Source organism: Brachyhypopomus gauderio, chromosome 10, assembly GCF_052324685.1.
Source record: "Brachyhypopomus gauderio isolate BG-103 chromosome 10, BGAUD_0.2, whole genome shotgun sequence".
In the NCBI taxonomy this organism is placed as follows: domain Eukaryota; kingdom Metazoa; phylum Chordata; class Actinopteri; order Gymnotiformes; family Hypopomidae; genus Brachyhypopomus; species Brachyhypopomus gauderio.
The window spans coordinates 10,384,777-10,399,586 of NC_135220.1; the positions used below are offsets into that span (position 1 = coordinate 10,384,777).

Below are 14,810 nucleotides of genomic sequence, written 5' to 3' on the forward strand. Positions count from 1 at the left end.
TTATTATTTTAACCTTTCAGTACACGTTTCATTGGGTTTGTACAAAGCTTTCTGTATAAGATGACTTATCTGGTCTTCAAACTCTATGTGCTTGAATACAGAGCTCAGAATTGAGATGTTTCAGTGTATCTTATACTTCAACAAAGACACTTGTCCTTAGTCACAAAATCAATGTAGGTAATATTGTGCCCACCAGTCAACAGATATACTGCGTGAACCACACAAATTGTGCGCACATGCAGAAATGTGAAATATCTTTTAGAAAATGATTTAGCTCTCCTTGTTTCTAGTCACTAGTGTCTTTGTTCTGTTCCCAAATCTGGATAATGTGCAGAGATTTTGTACAGGTTATTGCTAGGCCTCCAGAGGAAAACGTTTAAATACTTTAAACCTCTAGTTATTCAAAGTAAAGTATTCTAAGTAAATCAGGCATATGTTAAGGGATTCACAGAGGAATTCATGTATACTGGCCAAAAAAATGATGTGCACACCAGTGACATATCGGTCAAGTTAATATCTGACTCAAAAATAAAATATATCGGACCAAGCAATTCGAAGATTTTCATACTAAACTTGTATGCATACATATAACACACTGTGTACAGTCTTATAGCGGGAATTGTTTTATATATGTGTATATGCTAAGTTTGACAAAAGGCATAAATATACTAGTTCCTGATATCTGCTCTAGAAACATTAATTCATGTGCATAATTAAAATACAATAAGATCCATTTATCATTCTCACCTCTTTAGTTTTTGAAACTTAAATATAAAAACATAAATATCAAAAGTTGGAATGATTAAAATCTGTAATTCAAGTTTGGAAAAACAACAAATTGTCTAATCTATTCACAATGTTAAATTTTTTTTTATTTTTTGCCAGCTGAATCCTACTTGAGTTTTAAAAAAGGCACAGTGAAATTTATGTGAAATTAAATCTATAAAGTAATGTGGAATTACATCTGCTCTGGAAACAAGCTTAATGTTGACGATGAGTAATTAAACAGTCTACAAGTAACAATGTACTTAGCTGATGCTCTGAACCATGGATAAAATATAGCATAAATTAGGGGATTGACAGAAGAATTGATGCATATAAGCCAAATAAGAACAGTCCACACTAATGACACAGACGTGACGTTTTCAAATGACAGAGTACATAGACTAGCAGGTATCCAGAGAGAAAGGTAAACACCAACAACAATGCCCAGTGTTTTTGCTGCTTTCAAATTAGAAGACTTGGATGCTTTGGCTCTGTGTCTGTTTGTGGTAGCATTCAACACAGATGTCACAGCTTTAGCTTGACGTCTTGCCAAAGTAAAAATTATTGAATACAAGATGATTATAACTGAACATGGGCATAGAAATGTAATGACTAGATCAACAGTTGCCACGGAAGATTTTAAGACCAAAATACACTCTCCATGACATCTGCTGACAATCTGAGACTGAAGGAGATGGTCATTAAAGTACAAATACATGAGGATGTACAACAGACAACAAGACCACCCTAGAATTATTAATAAAGACATTTTACACACTGTGACTTTAGTGGAATACAACAGGGGGTCACTGATAGCAATATACCTGTCAATTGCAATGAAAACCATATTACACACAGATGATGACATTGAGATCAAATTGATTAATAGAGCAACTGTGCAGGTCATTTTACCAAGGTACCAACAGCTGTCCATTAGTTGCATTATATTCACAGGCATAACAAGACCCACAAGAAGATCAGCCACAGCCAGAGAGAGGATGAGCAGGTTGGTTGGAGTGTGGAGCTGCTTGAAGTGAGAGATGGAGATGATCACCAGCAGATTCCAAAACACAGTACACACAGAGATAAATGACAGTAGAGTGAATAAGAATATATTCCCAGTTCCTGTTCTGACCTCCTTTATACATGAGAAATTGTTGTTAGGAAAGCAGTACTGAACTGTCATGTTGTTCATTTTAAGTATCTTCAGATATGCCAACTGGAGCTGATCAGAATACGTTGTTGCAGCACTGATGAATTTGCCTTTGCAGATAGTGTATTTATACTGAAGTATGAATCCTCCTACTAACATTTGAATGGTTACATTGAACCCAGCATCATTCATTTAATATTCAGTATTGTCATGACCAGTGGTGACCAGTAGGGGAGTGTAAGTGTTTACAGATAAAAGTTAGTATCATAAATTAGGGGTGTATTCAACTAAGGATTTTCATAGTCGAATCTGATTCGTCAGCTTTTCCCTTTAGTCAACTAATAGTCGAATCGGGTTTATTTTTATTTTTTATTTAGAGCATCTTAAACGGGATCCCGTTCTCATTCAGGACTTTTTTCCTCTTCAAAGTAAAAACCTAAAACACTCAGATAAATGAATACATACGGTAGGTTGGCTTTATTCAGCTTTTATTTATTCACTTACTTATTTTTTATGAAACGTTAGAGAACATTAACCGTCAGTGCGCATTGCGCATATCGAACTGTCAGACACTAAAATGTCAAAAATATTTAAAATAAAATATGCCTGCCTGAAAATATAAAAACATTGACACACAACAGCAAAAAATATAAGGAAAGGTTCAAGTAACGGGGTTTAAAAGCAAACAACAAAAAATGTTTATAGGCTACTTGCCAAGACCCACCGCGACGAGACGAGATGACACAACTGAAACGACAAACCGCTGAATTGTTTTTTTTTTTTTTTCGCCTTACGCGTTTTAAATGGTATGCCATGTTGGTTGTTGTCGTGCGAAATGAAACACATTGATGACATAACTTGCACTTTGTTTGATTCATCTTTATCTTTTTCAAACTTTTGAAGTTTTTTAGTAGCCATTAATCTCGGTAGATGCTGCGTATTCTGTGGCGTGTTCAGCTCTGCTCGTTTAGATTGTGCAACTGCAGGGTGTGATTTATTAATGTGTAGTAAGGAAGATGCCTATTGTTAATGCGCAAACATCATTTTTAAATATTTATTAACAGAAATTAGGATGATTTTATTTGACAAAAGGCTATATATAACGAAAACAAAGACATTTCATGTAACAACTAATGCTTAGCTGCATCCTTGGGCACCACCATGCAGTTAGAATGGTACATTCGACTATGACGTTCATAGTCGACTAGGGGGTATAGTCGACTATAGTCGAATCAGCGACTATTGCAGGTCACCCCTATCATAAATCATGTAAAATTTTTCATCTGACATTTTGCAAACATGGTCATTAAAAAAAAAAAAAAATTGTACATATTTTATACATGTCTTTTAAATATGAATACCTATTAAATTAATGCAAACATAATGTGCCTGGGAAACACATGTGCACAATACTAAAACACTGCCAGTAATTTCATCGTGTGGTTTCACAGCATCCAGAGACACCTACAGAGCTCATGGACAGGTTGAGCAATGCTGGAATCCTCCAAACACCAGGAACATCAACCATGATCTCACCTGCTCATCTGGTGAAGAAAGTACCACAAGGAACGTGAGCAAAGTGCATCCTGTACAAGGTTGAAATATGAGTTAATGCTTCAGAGAGCTATTAGATCTGCTGTGTCTGCTCACTGAAGCCATGAGCGTTTTATTTAATATACCTTGTCATCTGACATTTTACAAACAAAACCAAATGGCCAAACAAAGCCAAATGAGGACATGCTAATCCAGTTTCCCTATCAAACATGTTTTATGATAGTGGTTCTAGAAAGTGCTTCAGAACAAATCTGGATTTTTTTTTTTTACATTTTCTTCACAAGGTTTTGCATCATGTCTTATGTTGGGCCAGACCAAGCAAGCAGAGGAGACACCTACACCCACACACACACACACTCCTGACCAGAGGTGGAAAAAATTGAAAAATTGTAATTGAGTAAAAGTATCTTTACTATTTTTTTTTTTTTTTTATAAACAGAAGACAGAGGTTCTTGTTCTTGGCAGTGAATCACAAAGGAATGATGTCTAGACTTATTTAAATCAAATGAATCTGAATGCCAGACAATGTGTTAAGAACCTGGGCGTCACCTTTGATAATGAGCTCAGCTTCAAATCACACATCATGACTACATGCAAGACAGCTTACTTTCACCTTCGAAACATCGCTAAAGTCCGAGATATGCTCTCTCCTGCTGACAGTGAAAAACTTGTCCATGCATTTATCACATCAAGGCTAGATTATTGTAACGCTGTTCTATCTGCTCTTCCAAAGAGCTCTATTTTGCACCTACAGCGAGTTCAGAACGTGGCTGCAAGGGTTCTGACCCACAGGAGAAAGAGAGATCATATTACACCTGCACTCCACTCACTGCACTGGTTACCTGTCAGCTTTAGAATAGATTTTAAGGTTCTAGTCATGGTTTTTAAATGTCTTCATGGTCTTGCCCCTCTTTACCTCAGTGAAATGATGGTTAGATATGTTCCAGTCAGGTCTCTCAGGTCTTCAAACAGTAATCTACTGGTAATTCCTAAAAGCCGATTAAAGATTGGCGAGGGTGCTTTTAGCCACTATGGCCCAAAGCTCTGGAATTCTCTTCCTGAAGAGCTCAGAGACATTTCATCCCTGCATAGTTTTAGGAACAGTCTCAAAACATTCCTGTTTAGATCTGCTTTTAGTTAAGAAACTCTCAATCTTATTTACTTTATTACATTATGTTGTCTATTATTTTCTAAATCTAATTATCTTAATAGTTTTATCCTATTTACTTTTTATTATCTTATTGACTTTACTTTTTTACTTTTTATGTTATTTTAATATTTTTACCTTTAATTTCTTTTAACATTTTCTTTTTGTCTTATCTCTTTTTAATGTTTCTTTTTATTTATACTTGTCACGTTGAGGACCCCGGCCCCTCCCTTTTGGGTGTGTGTAAACATTGTCCACGTGCTTTGTCTGCGTCAGTGGATATACGTGGTTGGGGTTTTGTCGTGTGATTTATAAGTCTCACCTGTGAATCGTCTCGTGATCACGTGGGGCTAATGTGTCTTGCCTATTTAATGTGCGCTCGCGCAGTGTCCTGTGCTCGTCGTTGTCTACAGTCTACACGTTGCTGTGTGAGTGTTTCTGTTCTCCGTGCGCTATTGCGCAATATCTGTTAATTAAAGTGACATCTGTTACGCAAAGCAAGGATCCCGTGTCTCATCCTTCGCCGCGAGCCGCGCGTCGCAGAACGACGAGCCGTCAAGAGACACCAAGACATGCCAGGCTACAAGCCAAAGCCCAAGAAGGGCAAGAAGCCGGGTAGGCGGCATCACCACCCGTCTTCCTCCCCCCCGCGCCGCGGCTCCACGCCGACTCTGGAGCTGCTAATGCAGGACCCGATCTGCGCGTCCCTGCTGCGTCAGGCGCGGGAGCACCACGACCCCGAGGTGGCGGAGAGGCTCCGCCAAGAGGCGGTAAGGCTGTGGGAGAAGTACCGCCCCTCCCCCTCTAGGGATCCATCACCCCTGCGGGTAGGCTCCTTCGAGCTCTGCGGGACGGAGGGGACTCCCGAGAGCGAGTTCGGGGTCGAGGACTCCGAGGAGGAGGAGCAGGAGGACGACGAGGAAGGCTACCCTCCCTCGTTGTGCGACGCCTCCACCGTCTACTACGGAGAGGAGGGGGAGGAAGCCTACCCCCCGTCGGTGAGCGAGGCTTCCCCCGTCGACCACGGCGAGGAGGAGGAGTCGGAGGAAGACGACTACCTCCCTCCGCCCGTGGGTTCCACTCCTACCGTAGAGGAGGGTGGGGAGGAGGAGGACTACCCTCCGTTGGGGGGCTCCACACCCACCGCTGACTACGGTGAGTCGGAGGACGACTCCTATACGGAGGAGGAGGAGGACAGTCCGCCGTCCTCGGAGAGATCCGTTGGGACCGTTAAGGGGAGTACGGAGAGCCGTCCACCCTCCGATCGCTCCAGCGAGAGCGCAATGGACTACTCCCGGGGTGGCAGCCCGGAGCAGTCCATGGAGTGGAGCCGGGTGAAGGAGGAAGACATGGACATTGACGAGGAAACCCCAAACGGCCCGCACGGGGCGTCAGCCAGTCGCGGTGCACCAGGCGCGCAAGCCAGTCGCGGTGCACCAGGCGCGCAAACCAGTCGCGGTGCACCAGGCGCGCAAGCCAGTCGCGCTGCTCCCAGCGGAGGCTTTGCAGCAAAGCCTGGCGGAGGACCGACCACTGCGGCTCCCGATCTCTCTCCCCTCTTATCTCTACTCCTGGCGCGCAGCCTGGCGCCTGTTATGTGTTTGTCTGTGCCAGTGTTCGTCAGTCTTCCCGTGTGTCTGCCAAACCCCCTGTTCCCATTTGTGCCGCTGTGTGTGAGTATGCCAGTCTGTGTGTTTGTTTCTGTTCCGTTTAATGTTCCGGCCCCTCCCTTTTGGGCGTGTGTAAACATTGTCCACGTGCTTTGTCTGCGTCAGTGGATATACGTGGTTGGGGTTTTGTCGTGTGATTTATAAGTCTCACCTGTGAATCGTCTCGTGATCACGTGGGGCTAATGTGTCTTGCCTATTTAATGTGCGCTCGCGCAGTGTCCTGTGCTCGTCGTTGTCTACAGTCTACACGTTGCTGTGTGAGTGTTTCTGTTCTCCGTGCGCTATTGCGCAATATCTGTTAATTAAAGTGACGTCTGTTACGCAAAGCAAGGATCCCGTGTCTCATCCTTCGCCGCGAGCCGCGCGTCGCAGAACGACGAGCCGTCAAGAGACACCAAGACATGCCAGGCTACAAGCCAAAGCCCAAGAAGGGCAAGAAGCCGGGTAGGCGGCATCACCACCCGTCTTCCTCCCCCCCGCGCCGCGGCTCCACGCCGACTCTGGAGCTGCTAATGCAGGACCCGATCTGCGCGTCCCTGCTGCGTCAGGCGCGGGAGCACCACGACCCCGAGGTGGCGGAGAGGCTCCGCCAAGAGGCGGTAAGGCTGTGGGAGAAGTACCGCCCCTCCCCCTCTAGGGATCCATCACCCCTGCGGGTAGGCTCCTTCGAGCTCTGCGGGACGGAGGGGACTCCCGAGAGCGAGTTCGGGGTCGAGGACTCCGAGGAGGAGGAGCAGGAGGACGACGAGGAAGGCTACCCTCCCTCGTTGTGCGACGCCTCCACCGTCTACTACGGAGAGGAGGGGGAGGAAGCCTACCCCCCGTCGGTGAGCGAGGCTTCCCCCGTCGACCACGGCGAGGAGGAGGAGTCGGAGGAAGACGACTACCTCCCTCCGCCCGTGGGTTCCACTCCTACCGTAGAGGAGGGTGGGGAGGAGGAGGACTACCCTCCGTTGGGGGGCTCCACACCCACCGCTGACTACGGTGAGTCGGAGGACGACTCCTATATGGAGGAGGAGGAGGACAGTCCGCCGTCCTCGGAGAGATCCGTTGGGACCGTTAAGGGGAGTACGGAGAGCCGTCCACCCTCCGATCGCTCCAGCGAGAGCGCAATGGACTACTCCCGGGGTGGCAGCCCGGAGCAGTCCATGGAGTGGAGCCGGGTGAAGGAGGAAGACATGGACATTGACGAGGAAACCCCAAACGGCCCGCACGGGGCGTCAGCCAGTCGCGGTGCACCAGGCGCGCAAGCCAGTCGCGGTGCACCAGGCGCGCAAACCAGTCGCGGTGCACCAGGCGCGCAAGCCAGTCGCGCTGCTCCCAGCGGAGGCTTTGCAGCAAAGCCTGGCGGAGGACCGACCACTGCGGCTCCCGATCTCTCTCCCCTCTTATCTCTACTCCTGGCGCGCAGCCTGGCGCCTGTTATGTGTTTGTCTGTGCCAGTGTTCGTCAGTCTTCCCGTGTGTCTGCCAAACCCCCTGTTCCCATTTGTGCCGCTGTGTGTGAGTATGCCAGTCTGTGTGTTTGTTTCTGTTCCGTTTAATGTTCCGGCCCCTCCCTTTTGGGCGTGTGTAAACATTGTCCACGTGCTTTGTCTGCGTCAGTGGATATACGTGGTTGGGGTTTTGTCGTGTGATTTATAAGTCTCACCTGTGAATCGTCTCGTGATCACGTGGGGCTAATGTGTCTTGCCTATTTAATGTGCGCTCGCGCAGTGTCCTGTGCTCGTCGTTGTCTACAGTCTACACGTTGCTGTGTGAGTGTTTCTGTTCTCCGTGCGCTATTGCGCAATATCTGTTAATTAAAGTGACGTCTGTTACGCAAAGCAAGGATCCCGTGTCTCATCCTTCGCCGCGAGCCGCGCGTCACAATACTGTAAAGCACTTTGAGTTGCATGTATGTATGAAAGGTGCTATACAAATAAAGATTATTATTATTATTATTATTATTACTTTGCTCAGAAAATCATTTCTGCCACCGAGCACTTCCAGGGTTCATTTCAGAAAGTGAGAGGAATCATTGTGCATTCTCTGTCCCAAGACCTGTGTTTCAGGGGGCGGGGCATACAAAAACTTGAGAGAGATAATTCCTGCCCAAACTATTTCATACCACATAGAGCAGGGGTGCCCACAAGTTTTCAGCTTGCAAGCTACATATAAGATGACCAAGTCAGAAAGATTGAGCAGGTGGGGGGGGGGATTTGCGTGTGTCAAAACCTAGATTTCAGATTGGCTACCATGAATGTCAATCAAAATACAACCGTCAGTGCAGATGGGCGATTCATCCACTACTTTTTAATGTCAAGCGATCTACGCACATTCCTTCACGATTGACCGACACTTGGCCAATCGACGTAATGGGTACCCCTGACATAGAGTAAGAGAAATAAAATCATTGCTTGAAGTGTTAAAACCTGGGGTAAAACACAGGATAAGAAGCATAATACCCATAGGGAGATCCAAATAAATAAAAAAATAAATGGACAATAAATACATGGGTAAATAAATAGGTAAATAGATAATAAAAATTGATTACTAAATAGAGGAAACCATACAACATTTACTCCCTATTGCAATGTAATCACAAAAAAAGTGAAAACACACCGCAACTTGCATCGCAATTTTTTTGAAAAACACCCGCAACATCAAACATTTTAGCCCGCAACAATCACAAAAAAGGCCTGCTAAATCCTGGTGGGACTGATTTAAGTGCACATCCACACTTGCAAAAAAATCAGCTGGGCTCAGGAACATACTTCCTCACAGCACAAGGATAGTCACAACCTGTACCATAAAGTGCAAACAATTTTCAGTCCTATTGTCCAACGGACAACACTATGATAAGAATAAAGAAATTTAAATTACAAATTATTCAAAAAACAAAATGCACTCACAATAAAATGCCCACAGGATCCCACATCAAAAATTAAAAAATGCTCATACGATCCCACAATTTAAAAGTAAGTGCTCACAGGATCCCACTATTCACAATAAAATGCCCACAGGTTGTCACAACTCAATAAAATAAAAATTGACCACAGGATCCCACATCTCAAAATAAAACAAAATGCACACAGGATTCCACTATTTAAAACGCTCACAGGATCCTATTCAACTACAGTGCCCACAGGATTCCACTTTTCACAATAAAATGTCCACAGTATCCCACAGAACCTGATAAATAAAAGATTTAAAGATAGAACAATCTCATCCTTTTAGAAAAAAGTGCACCAGATTACGACCTGATTATGAGACAATGTACAGGGCGTGCGCAAGGCAAGGCCATGCAATTGGCCTTCATTTCTGGGACTCAGAAGTTTAAATTTCTGCCCACATTTAATTTTTCACCATCAATATTTTTTACTCAGTAATGTGAGGGCGTTCAAATTTAGTGAAGTAAAACTACTTGGGTCAAAATTTACTTGAGTAAAAGTAAAAATTACTTTTTTTCAATTTTTTTATTAAAAAACTACTCAGAAAATTACAAATTACTCATAAAAAGTACTCAATTACAGTAATGTGAGTAAATGTAATTAGTTACCTTCCACCCCTGCTCCAGACCACTCCACCATTCCCAGTCCCGACGGCACCAGCTGTGTCCAGGCTCTCCCTATCCTGGCAGAATCAGGCAGGCTCATAGACCGTGAGCCTGGTCAGTGCCATATCTCCACCCCTGAGCCATACAGATTCCTGGGGGATGACCTCAGTGTCCAGATCCTTTCCACTGCTCCAGGACTACCCTGGATTTATTGCACAATTTAAGGAGGTGTTTCACCATCGTGATGGCAATCTCTTAACCATAAGCAGACCTGGTGGAGGTATTTAGCCCCCTCATGGCCACCCAGCTCCCTCCACATCGTGATATTGTGCCATAGAGCTGAATGAGGGTGCAGTGCTCATCTTCTCTTCCAGGATGTTGAGCAGATCATGGAACAGTACATCAAGGAGGCTTTAGCTCAGGGCTACATCCACTCGTCCACCTCACCAGCCTCAGCCAGTGTCTTCTTCATAAAAAAGTACAGTGGACTAAGACCTTGCGTGATAAGATGGTCTAAAGGTCAGACATGCCATGAGCTCCAGCAGTTCCTGGGGTTTGTTAATTTATATCGGTGCTTCATCTGGTCACTAAGCAGCCTAGCTATCCCCCTTACTGACCTGCTCCAAGGTAAAGTGATGTGGCTTAACACTTACATTAAGAAAAAGAAAGAGCACAGTGCAACATATAAGAGTGAGGGAAGATGCACACAGGTCGACTATATCCTCTGTAGGAGACAAAATCTGAAAGAGGTTAGTGATTGCAAGGTGTTACCAGGGGAGAGTGTAGCTAAATAGCATAGGATGGGGATATGTAGGATGGTTTTGGAGGTGAAGAAGAGGAAGAGAGTAAGAGCGGAACCTAAGATCAGGTGGTGGAAGTTAAAGGATGAGGACTGTGGTGTAAAATTCAGGGATGAGGTGAGGCAGGTACTGGGTAATGGTGGTGGTGTTCTGCATTCCTGAGATGAGACTTCAAATGCAGTGAGGGATGTGGCTAGGAAGGTACTTGGTGTGACCTCAGGACAGAGGAAGATAGACAAGGAGTCGTGGTGGTGAAATGAGGAAGTTCAAGAAAGTTTGAGAGGAAAGCGGTTGGCTAAAAAGAATTGGGATTTTCAGCGAGATGAAGAAAGTTGACAGAGGTACAAGGAGATGTGTTGTAAGGCAAAGAGAGCAGTGGCAGAAGCTAAAGAGTAGGCATATAGCAAGCTGTATGAGAAGTTGGACACTAAGTGTTATGGACCCAGAAACTTCCATGTTTGTTTGTTGGTTTGGAGCCCCCTTGAGGCCATTTGTGAAGTTATCTTTTTTATACTTACCTCATTTCTGGTTTAGACAGGAAGTAGTTAGTAATCAGGAAATAAGCACGCACAGTGACAGTTTTTCTGTGCTACACATCCTTCTCCATCCTTTCATGCATGTCTATTAAGACGCAATGTCTGTAAGTATATATGTTTATAATGTTAATATTGATGCTTACAGTACATTATTTGTGACCTGTTACCATAAGTTGTGTGTTTATAATTAGGTGGTATGCTCCCCCTGTATGCCATGATGTTTACTTATAATAGCAAATTCATACACTTACTTGTGTGTATTATCTAAGCTAGATCTGCTCCTTATTTCTTGTGTCTGTAACATTTATGTTTATGATATTGTGTTGCAGTTTCACACTGTGGTTCAGTAAAGAGTCCAAGTACAAGCCTCAGCTTCAGTGGAATTTATTGAATACTGTGTTTAGCTGTCTGGGTAGCCCAACCGCTGGCGAGACCAGTACACTAAGGAAGGGGAAAAGGATCTGTACAGATTGGCCAGACAGAGAAACCGTGATGGGCAGGATGTGTAGCAGGTTGGGATGATAAAGGATAAAGATGGAAATGTGTTGTCTGGTGAGGAGAGTGTCTTGGGAATGTGGAAGGTGTATTTTGAGGAACTGATGAATCAAAAGAATGAAATGGAAAGAAGGTTAGAAGAGGTAGAGGTTGTGAATCAGGAAGTGCCTCAGGTGAGCAAGGAGGAAGTAAGGGCTGCAATTCGAAAAATGAAGTGTGGTAAGGCAGTTGGACCAGATGATATTCCAGCGGAGGCATGGAAATGTTTGGGAGAGAAGGCAGTGGAGTTTTTTACTGGGTTATTTAACAAAATCTTGGAAGGTCAGAAGATGCCCGAGGAGTGGAGACGAAGCATAATGGTGCCGATTTTCAAGAATAAGGCTAAGGCTGACATTCAGAGCTGTTGTAATTACAGGGGAATAAAGTTGATCAGTCACAGCCTGAAAATCTGGGAAAGAGTAGTGGAATGTATGGTTTCATACAGCAGTATGGTTTCATGCCAGCTAAGTGCACCACAGATGCTGTTTGCTTAGAGATTGTTAATGGAGAAGTATAGGAAAGGACAGAAGGAGTTACATTGTGTGTTTCTTGACTTAGAGAAAGCTTATAAAAGAGTACTGAGACAGGAGCTGTGGTATTGTATGAGGAAGTCAGGAGTAGCAGAAAAGTATGTGAGGGTAGTGCAGAATATGTATGAGAACAGTGACAGCAGTGAGATGCGCGGTAGGAATGACAGATGGGTTTAAAGTTGGGGTAGGACTACATCAGGGATCAGCCCTGAGTCCCTTCCTGTTCGCAATTGTCATGGACAGACTGACGGACGAGGTTAGGCAGGAGTCTCCTTGGACTATGATGTTTGCTGATGACATTGTAATCTGTAGGGAGCAGGTGGAGCTTGGAAAGATGGAGATATGCTTTGGAGAGCAGGGGAATGAAAGTGAGCAGGAGTAAAACATTTTACATTTACATTTTACGGCATTTGGCAGACGCCCTTATCCAGAGCGACTTACATTTTTTATCTCATTTTTTTATACAAGTGAGCAATTGAGGGTTAAGGGCCTTGCTCAGGGGCACCTCTGTCATGGCCTCAGGTCTGGAAATCGAACCCACGACCCTCTGGTCACAAGACCAGTTCCCTAACCACCAGGCCATGACAGAGTACATGTGTGTGAATGAGAGGGCAGACGGTGGTAAAGAAGAGAGTGCAGGCAGGGTGGTGTGGATGGGGTGATCTGTGATAGAAGGGTGTTGGCTAGAATGAAAGGAAAGATCTATAGGACAGTGGTGAGACCTGCTATGTTGTATGGACTGAAGACAGTGGCACTGACAAAGAGACAGGTGAGGGAGATGGAGGTGTCTGAGATGAAGATGTTAAGATTCTCATTTGAAGTGACAAGGAAGGCTAGGATCAGAAATGAGTTTCTTAGAGGATCAGCACATGTAGCATGTTTTGGAGATAGTTAGAGAAGCGAGATTGAGATGGGTTGGACATGTACAGAGGAGGGAGGAGAGGAATATTGGTAGGGGGGTCTTGAGGATGGAACTTCCAGGCAAGAGGAGGATAGATAGACCTAAGGTAGAGGTAGACTTTGTCATGGCGCCCCCTGAGGCGGATGTGTTTGCTCGCTCTGCACAAGGATGTAACTCTTATCGACTTTTGTTTAATTATATTATGTTTATTTCTCTCATTTTAAACATGGTGCATAAATGCCTTTCATTACGAACATACAGTAGACAGGCATTATTGGATATCGCTGCACATAACTTGGAGTTTACTGGTCAAATTCCATCGGAGCTGCAACTCATTGTGCGCTCACATAGCCACCACCGCTACACCCAGGAAGGCCCCGAAGCTCCGGCCTCGAGTGTATACGCGGACCCCAGGAAAGCGCTTCGCAGGCGGCGACGTAGGCGAGGCAAGAGAGGAGGGCTCCATGCTAGGCTAAAGGCTCGCGCTAGCCGACCACCGCTACCCAACCTCTTGCTAGCCAACGTACGGTCTCTGGAGAACAAGCTGGACGAACTAAGGGCCAGAATTACATCACAAAGGGAAACAAGAGAATGCTGCGCCCTTATTTTCTCTGAAACCTGGCTTTTAGAAAACGTCCCGGACTGTGCTGTTCAGCTCAAGACTCATTCATTACACCGGGGAGATCGGACTGCAGCCTCCGGTAAGACAACAGGAGGGGGTGTGTGCGTATATATTAACAACGTGTGGTGTACAGATGTACAAACTGTATATAAGCACTGCTCCCCAGACCTGGAGTTTTTATTGCTGAAATGCCGTCCCTTTTATTTACCAAGGGAATTTACGTGCGTGTTTTTGGCCGCTGTTTACATCCACCCGCGGGCTAACTACACATCAGCGTTAATCAAGCTCTATGACGTCACCAGCGCGCTGGAAACAAATCATCCCGACGCTGTTTTCATTGTTGCGGGTGATTTTAACCAGTGTAATCTACGGACCGTATTATCTGAATACCAGCAGCATGTAAAAATTCCCACCCGTGGCAAGAACATTTTAGATCATGTCTACAGCAACATACGTGGTGGATTTCGGGCCGCACCACGCCCCCCATTTGGAGAATCAGATCACATCTCTCTGTTCTTATACCCAGCTTATAGACAAAAGCTCAAACAATCAAACCCTACAAACAAACAGGTTCAGATATGGACATCAGAAACTGAAAGCACTCTACAGGACTGTTTTGCCATAACAGACTGGGAGGTGTTCAGAGAGGCAGCCATTATGGACTCTTCTGTGAACATAGATAACTATGCTGAGTATGTGACTGGGTACATTGGCACTTGCATTGAAAACATTGTGCCCACCATAACAGTCCGGAAATTCCCTAACCAGAAGCCCTGGATAAATGGTGAGGTACTGCAAATGCTACGAGCACGCTCCATTGCTTTTAGATCTGGTGATGAGGCTGAGCTCAAACTTGCACAGTACAGACTGAAGAAGGCCATAAGATCAGCCAAGAGACAGTATAGAGAGAAAACAGAAGGGTTCTACTCCACTGCTGACCCCAGACGTACGTGGCAATGTCTGGAACAAATTACGGATTATAGATCCAGACCCAACAACACCATAAGTTCCTCAAACAGCCTTCCAGACGATCTCAATGAATTCTATACCCGCTTTGAGAC

General features: G+C 44.8%; 1 protein-coding gene across 1 annotated transcript; it reads right to left on the bottom strand.

Moving 5' to 3' along the window:
* Nucleotides 1–958: 958 nt before the first annotated feature.
* On the bottom strand, nucleotides 959–2,077 carry LOC143526157 (trace amine-associated receptor 6-like). The gene has a single exon (XM_077020805.1). It carries the CDS (start codon nucleotides 2,075–2,077, stop codon nucleotides 959–961), a length of 1,119 nt encoding a protein of 372 aa, XP_076876920.1.
* Between the last annotated feature and the right edge of the window lie 12,733 nt (nucleotides 2,078–14,810).

Excerpts from the sequence above, each read along its gene's own strand:
- LOC143526157 (XM_077020805.1), bottom strand. The coding sequence starts at position 2,077 with ATGTTAGTAGGAGGATTCATACTTCAGTATAAATACACTATCTGCAAA.